Source organism: Vicia villosa, linkage group LG2 (genome assembly GCF_029867415.1).
Source record: "Vicia villosa cultivar HV-30 ecotype Madison, WI linkage group LG2, Vvil1.0, whole genome shotgun sequence".
In the NCBI taxonomy this organism is placed as follows: Eukaryota; Viridiplantae; Streptophyta; class Magnoliopsida; order Fabales; family Fabaceae; genus Vicia; species Vicia villosa.
The window spans coordinates 144746303-144756072 of record NC_081181.1 but is presented as its reverse complement, the minus strand read 5'-3'; the positions used below and the strand labels follow the sequence as shown (position 1 = coordinate 144756072).

Genomic DNA, 9770 nt, shown 5'->3' with positions numbered 1-9770 from the left:
CCAGTATAGCTCCGTCCAAAAATTTTCTCCCAAGAACAAAAGCACTATGACAAGGAGAGATAAGGGCCCCTAAAGTCTTCTTCAGCCTTTTAAAAGTCATCCTACCAAGCAAATCAGTATGTAATCATCCAACCCACTAGGAATACTTTTCTTCGGGACCAGCGTCAAGAAAGAAGATGTAATGGACTTAGATAATGAAGCATCATTATGAAAATTGTTGAAAAACCTATGGAAATCCTCCTTATGAAAATGTTAACATTTCTTGATAAAAAAAGAAGTTATAGCCATCTGGCCCTGGACTTTTCAAACCACAAAAACCCCAAACCGCTTCCTTGATTTCTTCTTTAGAAAACAAACCTTCAAGCGAGGTTCTCTCCTCATCGTTCAACCTATTAAAAGGAATGCCTTCAAGAATAGGCCTTTTAGCATTTGGTTCCTTATATTTCTCAGTAAACTGCCTCCAAACTTCTTCTTTGACCTCTCCCACTGTCTCCCTCATACCATTTTCTCCTTCTCTCCTTCATGACGTTGTGAAAAACCTGCTATTTGAATCCCTTTTGCTATCACACTTCAGCCTGGACTTCTGAAATAACATATTTTTCTTAATTTTCAACTTCAACTAAACACTACTAATGGATTTACTCCTACTAGCTACCACCTCTGCCACCTTATTTTCCATGCAATTCAGCAATAAATCATTCACATCATTAATCTCATAAACACTTTCTTCGATCTCTAAGTCCAACTTCCCAAAAACCTCGGTGTTCCATCTTCGCAGACCAACCTTTAGTGACTTCAGCCTCTCATTTAGAACATAGTCACTCCTACCAAAGACCCTCAAATTCTTTCATCCGTTTTCCATAAAAGATAAGAACTCCTTATTCTCAAACCATCTATTGTTCACCTTGAAAGGTTTCATACCTCCATCCGAATTGTTAACAATAATCCAAATGGGATTGTGATTCGAAATGTCCCTTTCATCGATAAATTGACCAACCACTCCCCATTTTTGGATAACCTTCTCTGAGAGAAGAAACTTTTACCTTTACATTGAACATCAATAAGCTTATTGTCTTCGTTAAAATCATTAAACTCATCTTTGTGTTCCTTTTCGCCAAAGCCCTCCCCTTTCTCTCCTTTTGACAAGCAATAGAATTAAAGTCCATTCCTAAGCACCACTCCCCATCAAAGTTTTTTCGATTTGAAGTCCAAAAACAACTTCCACAAAACCCTCTTTAGCGCCAACGAACAAGGAGAGTAAATGCTAACCACATATTAAAACATATCCCTCTATCTCAGTTTCACCACCAAGAAACTTGTGCCTTTGAAACTAAAAACTTCCTTGCAACAACCTTCATTTCACATCGTAATCAAACCTCCATATCGCCTAACCGCACTAGAATAAGACTATCCCACCTTCTCCTTGATCCACATACTATTAAGTATCTATAATAGACAACTTAAATTCTTGAACAAGGAAAATATCAGCCTTACCTAGGTTAATAATATGAGTTATCCCTTTTCGTTTATCGAAACTATCTCTTCCTCTGATGTTTTGCGATCCTATAATCATAACAACAATTTGGTATTCTCCTTCTTGCCATTCATCCTCGCTTGAATCCCATACTCTATATCCTGAATCTTCTTAGCATAATCCTTGTCAAAACCGAGGGGAACTATGCCAAGGGCTAAAGTTTGCCTTCCAAGTCTTCTCATCCACATTGTACTCAACATTTTCCTTGAATTATCACATCAGAATTTGATATAAGATCACTACAAAATTCCGCCTGCAGAAAGCCTATCTTCTTTTGCCACCATAACCTTCGCCCTTTTGGATAGAATAAACTCTTCCTTCTGACCTTTTGATTCTGGGTTGCTCTTCGAATCTTAACCAGAACGAGCCCCTGACTCGTATAACTTCATTGTCCTTTTCTTGGGCCTTTTTTGGGCCTTTGTTTCTTGTCTGTAAGAAGTCCACCTAAGTAAGAAGATTTTTTTATTTATTTGAAAGATAGTTATTATGGTATTTTAATTGAAAAATATGGTTATTTGAAAAAAAATCATGTTGATAATAATGAAATTAAAGGTAAGAAATAGGATTACTGAAGTAAAAAATTCAAAAACTAAACTCCAACTTTTAACTACAGACATCTAAAAACACCAACAGCTTACAAAAAAAAAAAAAAAAAAATCTAAAAACACCAACATGTAAGAACTTGAGATTAAAAAAACCTACAAATAAAATAAATAAAATTCAAATTAAGGCTATGTTTGGATATCACAAAATGAACGGAGCGGAATGGAGCGGAGCGGAGTGGGATGGAGCGGAATGGAACGGAGCGGAACGAATGTACCGTTCCATTGTTTGGAGATTTTAGGACGGAATAAGACAAATTGTTCATTCCGCCCAAATCGGAGGGGAAGGAATATGGTGGTAAGTAATGGAATGGAATGGAATCCATACCACTCCTTTCCGCTCCGCTCCATCCGTTTTTAAATTATCCAAACAACGAAATATCATTTTATTCCATTCCATTCCGCTCCGCTCCATTCGATTCCATCAATCCAAACAAAGGTTTAAGTTCCGGTCATCTCCCACGGCTCAACTACCGATAAAAAGAAGCGTCACGGCGAAGTAAGAAAAGTTACGGTGGCGATTCTGTGAAAAATGAAATCAATAATCGACAAAGAACCCCCTCCAGATTTGTTCCCTTCCAAGCACGAATTTCCCAGACTCGTCGCTGTGCTTGCCGTCGCATCGCTAGTTGCTTGGACCTCCAATCTCATTTACACCTCCCTCCTCTATCCATCTACGAAACCCTTCTGCGACACCAACGTCAATTCTCTTGATTACTTTCCCGGTCAGTCTCTCCCTCTCTCACTCAAATTTCTTTTGATGATTTTTTTTTTGAAATGATGTGCTTCATTTTTGTTGTTTGTTTGATTTGGTAGGATACAGATAGTTGTGAACCTTGTCCAAGTAATGGAGAGTGCAGTGATGGAAAATTGGAGTGTATCAGTGGGTACCAAAAGCATGGGAACTTGTGTGTAGAAGATGGAGATATCAATGAATCAGCTCAAAAAATTGTGTGTTTGTAGAATTTGATTTTTTTGGTGTTGTTTATTGGTTTTGGAAAATAAATTCAATTTTTTTCTGTTATTTTTTGCAATTTAATTTTATCATTCTTATTGGCAATTATTTGTGTGTGGTTTAACATCAGGTGGAGACAGTGGAGCGTCACCTATGTAGAGAATATGCTCAATTTTTGTGCTCTGGAGCTGGATCAGTTTGGGTTAGTTTTTTTCACTCTTAACCCTTGGATTGTGCTGTTTATTGTACTTCTGGTTATGTTTGATTCAGTTTGAATTTCGTGGCAGGTTCGTGATGATGAGTTGTGGAATAATTTTGTGTCAGTGGGAAATGTCAAAGAGGGCAATGCACTTTATAGTTATACAAAACAAAGGGCATTTGATACAATGGATAAATTATTGGAGATGAGATTAAGCTCTCAGGGGTATGTCACCTTCTTTTACTTTTCAAGCTATGAATCAACAATGACTTTTTTACTTTTAGCCATGTATTTCCTACCGGGCCAAGACTTCTGTTGAATACGTTACTTATGTCTTTTATAGAATGAAGGAATTCAAGTGTCCGGATTTGCTTGCAGAGCATTACAAGCCATATGCCTGCCGCATTCGCCAGTGGATCACTCAGCATATTCTTGTTGTTTTGCCAATTTGTGCAATGGTATCCCTTTCTAAAGACACACACACACACTCACAAATTACATAAGTGTGTTTATATGTATGTTATGTTATCAACGAGTAGAGGTTTTAATATTGCCAAGATTCAACAGCTTGTAGGATGCATAATTTTGTTCTGGAATATTCGTCGAAAACTACGCGTGTCGAGACGAGTTGAGGAGCTTTATAGCAAGGTATAGTGGGATATATGTGTGTGTGTGTTTAAGTGCACATGATAAATATATTATGAACATTTAACTCCTGTGTTTTATTTGTCCTATTTGAAAAACTGGTTTGTACCATATTATTTGTCACTTGAAAATATCTAGAGTATTAAATACTTTTCTTTTTCCATAATACCCTTATTTATTGGTATCTCAATTAATCGGTCCTACATAACTCTAATAGAGCATTTTAGTCAAAACATTATCTTACCACTGAAAGAAGTACAATTACTGGTTTCCCTAAGATGCCTGTATTACCTTATATGACAAATAAAGTGAGACAGAATGAGTAATAGAGTACTCATGTTAATTAGAGTTCACAAAGTAGTATGGTTTCTGTCAGTTGGGAATTGTGTGTGCTAAGCAGAAGGTTCATGTGCAACTATGCCCCACTTTGTACCATTTGCTATGAGTTATTGTTACAGTTATGTAGGTTGAGATGACTGGAAAAATATCCACGTTCCCTAATTTTTATAGGTAGAGTTTGTATAAACTAACTTTTTGAATAATGCACCAAACCAATAGCTCAGATCTTTTGCGTGCCTGTTCTGTAGTGGCTTTTATCTCCAGTTAACCATCATTGCAGCTGTAGTGAACTGGTTCTTTAGTATGGATGACTATTGCTGCTTTATTCGGATTAATCTATGTTAAAACTTCTTTGTTGCTGATTTTATAGGTCTGCGAAGTTCTTGAAGAGAATGCATTGACATCAAAAAGTGTAAATGGTGAGTGTGAACCCTGGGTTGTTGCTTCTCGGTTACGCGATCACCTGCTTTTACCAAGAGAAAGGAAGGACCCTTTATTATGGAAAAAGGTAATTATGAAGTGATCTTGTAATTTGCGGCTTGATTATCCTCCATTGTCACAACTCACAATAATAATTAATCAAATAACAATACATATCAAAATGATTCCGTTTATCCCATTAGTTAACTCGGATCTTCAGTCAGTCTTCTACTGCAAAAGTTATTATGGTACTAAGTTCGAGCATAGTATTTTTATCTGTGCTAATGTCCTGTATTTTATCTCATTATGCTACTTTGTCTTTTGTTCCACTTAAAAAAAATCATTCTTCCATTCTGTGGTGTATCAGTGAGGATTAAGTTGTATTTTGTAATAGTGTATCCCTGTAAATCATCAGAGTTCAATGGTTCTCTCTTTCCCCAATGCTCATATTAATTGGTGTAGGATGTAATGTTTTGAACCCCAACTATCTATCGATTTGCTGCTAAAGACATCACTTTGTCCTATAATTGAAGTGAAACATTCCAATGGATTTTTACAATGAACTAAATGAATGGTCGTGTCTATACTTTGTACGTAATAACTTTGATCGGAATTGAGTTTGCAGGTAGAAGAATTGGTTCAAGAAGATTCTCGTGTAGACCGCTATCCAAAGTTGGTGAAGGGTGAATCAAAAGTGGTATGGGAATGGCAAGGTAGGTGTCGTAACATGTTTGATTAGTCAATGTAAACAAGATGTTGAGAATAAAATTTACATCGAATAGGAGAGTTTAGAAAAATTACTTGCACTATTCCATTCCTTCGAGTACTGATTAAATTCTAAAACATTGCCTCCAGCTATTCTTTTCAGCTAATGTATATTCTGATTATTTGTCAGAAGTATTACTATTTTTTTTCTTGCCCTTCAGTTGAAGGTTCTCTGAGCGCCTCAAAGATATTGACTAAAAGAGGTGCAAACAAAACTAAGGTCAATGGAAACATAGACCTGAATTATCAACAACGTCCTACAGTGAAAGCAGGTCGGTGGTGTTATGTTACTAACATATGCTTGTTTTCTAATGCATTAAAATTGATCTGTTGTTCCATCCATTTGATGCAGAACTCATGGAACCACATTTTTGATACAGAAACTTCTTTGAATAGTGATCCTTATAAATTATGATGGTGGCTGAAGCTTAGTCTAATGATGTTTGTGTAAAAAAGGTCGGGTGAGAATGTAGAATATGTATTGTATACATTTGCAGTTGCACGGAGCAATCGTGGGAGTGTGACCTGCATTTGATCAATCATCAGTGTAAAAAAATGTAGATTCATAGGGAGAAACATCACGTCCTTGAAACTTTTTATGTTCTAGGACCGTGGATCTTGAATGACAGTAAACAAACTGGTTATGTAATATGAGACTCCATTCAAGTCACATATATATTAAGTGTGCAACAGATTTAAAATTAGATTATTTTTGCTAGAAGGAATCTATAAGAAATCCTAAAACATTCTTGCAGTGTTGCAGAGTTGACATATAACATATTAATGCTTCCACTCTTCAGCCCACAAGAGTTTTAACTCTGGATGGTAATAAGTTTCTCATCATACTTTCTTGCATTGAAACTAAGATTATAAATTTCTATCAAAAAATTCTTTTTAAAATGTTTGTTCTCTTAAAATATTTCATTTTAACTCTACTGATGTAGTTAAGAAATTAAATCAAGATGCATGTGTTTCTTTACCTTTTTCAGATGATATATTCTTTGGAGATACATGAAAATAAGAGTGTAGAGGATATTTATAGATTTCTCAATAAAGAGAGATACTAAAATGAAGGATAATCCAAATGATAATACTCCTATTGTGTGATTTGATATTTTGATCTATATAGTCAACTTTACCTTGGAAAATATAATTTATATTCTTACAGTGAATATTATTTTTCCTAAGAAACTCATTATTAATTTATCTAATTTTCATTCTAAGGGTGCTTACTTAAATTTTTTTTTCTTCCACAATTGATCCAACGTTCTATATTATTTCTTCCACAATTGATCCAACATTCTATATTATTTCTTCCACTATTAACATTAACCATGGTAATCAAAATTGGACCGGCTTGTTCGTTCGACCGGAAGCCGGAACCCTAACTTGAAAATTGTTATGCAAAAAAATCAAAAATAAATTAGAAAATAAGTCAAAATATCTTTCTTCATGATAAGAGATTTTATTTTGAATAAAAAAATATTATTTATTTAATATCTTTCTTCAATCACTCTAGCACATATTAGCTTTAAAGTTTTTTTAAAGGTATATTTTTAGAAAATAAATACATGTACACATGCTTAAAAATAGCTTTAAAGTTTTTTCAAAGGTATATTTTCAAGTTTCGTAGACATAGAACTCTTACAAAAATTTATGAAACTCATTTTATGACATATTAAAATCAAACTAATATTTTAGTAGTCAAGAACATTTAAAGAATAACCAAAGTTGATCTAAGGTGTCGTTATGTTAAAATAAGTACTTATATATTTTTTTGGAACTTTAAGAGTAACTTAACTTGTGATTACATATAGTGTGCGTTTGGTATTTATTTAACTAAAGCTGACGGACAACAAGTTGCCCGTCTAGCTCAGTTGGTAGAGCGCAAGGCTCTTAACCTTGTGGTCGTGGGTTCGAGCCCCACGGTGGGCGCTTATTATTTTTGCGTTATTCATTGATTAATGAAGTTAATGAAACAGCAATGTAAATATATTCTAATTGGCTACCTACTAATGTAGGGCCATGTTCCCGAGAGACAGAGTCACGTTAAAACTTGACCATACTAGTAGTTCAAAACTTTGCCTCGGTTATGCATGTTCGACATAATGCACAAAGAAAACAAACTTTGTTTCAAGAGAAGCAACATTTTTGCAAGTCAATCTAAAAACATGGTCTGCAAGAGACAATTCATTTTTCCTATGATGTCGTTGTGCCATTGTGTTGCAGTTATACTCCTTTTCCAAGAAGCCAACGGTAATCCTCCTTCTAACCTATTACTACTACTGTTAGAATACTTCTAGCTTGTAGGTAGTGGTAGCACTAAATGACCATAACTCACCACGACATAGGTAATTGAATCAAGGGTACATAATTTTCAACTCAATAAATTCACCGAATCTCCTGCTAAATCTAAAATAGGATAATACTACTACTTAAATGGCTAATACTAGGTTTTATGCGTTCCATAATTGATTAATAAATTTGATTAAATTTTACATACATCTCAATCGAATTTTGAATTGCCAAAGTTCATTTCTAATTAAAACTTATAATCCTAAGAAGAAAAAAAATCAATATATTAAAAAATGAAATAAAAGCGATGCACTTTTTTAATAGTAAAAATGGAAAGATAGGATAGAATACAGATTTTATGTATTTCATTTTCTAATTAACTAGATTATTTTACTTTCTCTTTTTGTAATTTAAGAATTTGATAAAAAGTTAATCGTACTATTTGAATGCTAAGAACAAACTCTCTTACAGGATACATACACCCCAAAAAAACATTCATAAAATTAGACTTAATTAAATAGTTGATCTCTTGATTTAATTATTGATGGAACAAGCTTTCCAACTTCTCACAACATGTTTAAAGTTGTTTCTATTTTTTCACTTGTCTTTGTTAGACAGTGTGATGTATTTATCCCAGGTAGTCCATTCAATGAGAGGGATATTTGAAAAGAGAAGGTCGAAGCCATGGAGCCGAAGAGCACTAATCTTCAGAAGGAGCTAGTTGCGCTGCAGGAAGAAGCATTTTAAGCCATGGAGCCGAAGAGCACTAATCTTCAGAAGGAGCTAGTTGCGCTGCAGGAAGAAGTTAATGCTGCTAACTCTTTGCAAGAGGCAGGGAAAGTATATGCCTCTCATTCTACTCTGGCGGCTCGTGTGACCGAACTGGAGGGTTCCCTCTAAGTTGTATAGAAGTGATTCAAGGGCGCTTCTGATTCCGTTAAGGAAAAGGCTCGACAGTTGGAAAAGTCTTTGAAAGATGTAGAGGCTTTGAAAGTTCTTCAAGACGAGGTGGTCGACCTTAGGGGGAGCTTCATGAGGCTTATACTGGACGTGCTCGAAGTCCGAGAATAAGTGGACCAAGCGAGGAAGTTCTGTCCTGATGTTGTGATTTTTTTCGAGGCGTTGGATCCGTTTAAGTCCGCTTCTAATGTGGCTTAAGGAGGTGGTCCTAGTGCCTCGGCTTGATTTTTCATTTTGCTTTATATTATTTGCTCCCTACAATGTTTCCCATTCATGCCTTGGTGTAACAATTTTGGATATTTAATGAAATATTTTACCTTAATATTTCAAGTGCTATTAGCTTTAGTGCTTTGCTTCAGTCTTTGCTTTAACATTATCGCTGCTTACAAATTATCATTTTGGCGCTTGCTCTTTCAATTTGTGAAGTCTTTATTCACTTTAGAGTTTAGGTTGGATCGCATGCGTTTGTCAACAATGGGAGCCTATGTTGTTTTGCTTTACGAGAAAAAATATCGTATGTGATTGTAATAAGATGGTGAGTGTGCCTAAGGAATTTTCTTGCCTTCTACAACTTAGTGCGTCGAATAATGTAAGCTACCATTTTTGTTGCTATACTCGTCCATTGTCTTAAGCATTTTCTATAGTAACATATTGATTTGTATTTCGTGTTTAGTGAATTATTGGCATTCTCTAGGACGAGGTCCAGGATCGTTGAAGTTGAGGTTATGTTATTGTAGTTTATACTATGCTCCAGTTCATAGAGGATCGTTTTCGCAAAAGGGTAGGATCCTCACCTCTGCCCCTGAGGCTTGGCTCCGATTGAAGTGGACATCTTTAGGCTCCACCACTTGTGCCCTGGGATTGGCTAGATCCAAAAGGGTGCGCTAGCTATGCAAAAGTGCATTTAATAAGCCTCATATGCGAGGTGCACATTTGATTCTTATCATAATCACAAAAGTGTGTTAAATTTGTATCAGATATGCAATAGGGCATGAAATGTGCTTAAGTCGTATCAGAATTGTATAAAAGCATTAAGTCTGTATCAGATACACATTC

At 35.3% G+C, this 9770-nt stretch overlaps 1 protein-coding gene and 1 non-coding gene across 3 annotated transcripts; both read left to right on the top strand.

Moving 5' to 3' along the window:
• Nucleotides 1-2204: 2204 nt before the first annotated feature.
• LOC131646972 (uncharacterized) lies at nt 2205-6163 on the top strand. 2 transcript variants are annotated; one of them, XM_058916895.1, is made up of 11 exons: nt 2205-2264; nt 2576-2861; nt 2960-3087; nt 3222-3293; nt 3379-3515; nt 3634-3748; nt 3858-3938; nt 4645-4782; nt 5320-5407; nt 5621-5731; nt 5812-6163. In XM_058916895.1, the coding sequence occupies exons 2-11, from the start codon at nt 2669-2671 to the stop codon at nt 5832-5834; spliced, it is 1086 nt and encodes a 361-aa protein (XP_058772878.1). In that variant the 5' UTR covers nt 2205-2264; nt 2576-2668; the 3' UTR covers nt 5835-6163. The 2 variants fall into 2 exon arrangements, with proteins under 2 accessions (XP_058772878.1, XP_058772877.1); XM_058916894.1 differs by lacking the exon at nt 2205-2264 and having other exon boundaries at nt 2524-2861.
• A 1158-nt stretch (nt 6164-7321) lies between these two features.
• Nucleotides 7322-7394, top strand: TRNAK-CUU (transfer RNA lysine (anticodon CUU)). Its single transcript has one exon. It is a non-coding gene; the product is annotated as a tRNA-Lys (tRNA).
• Nucleotides 7395-9770: the final 2376 nt, after the last annotated feature.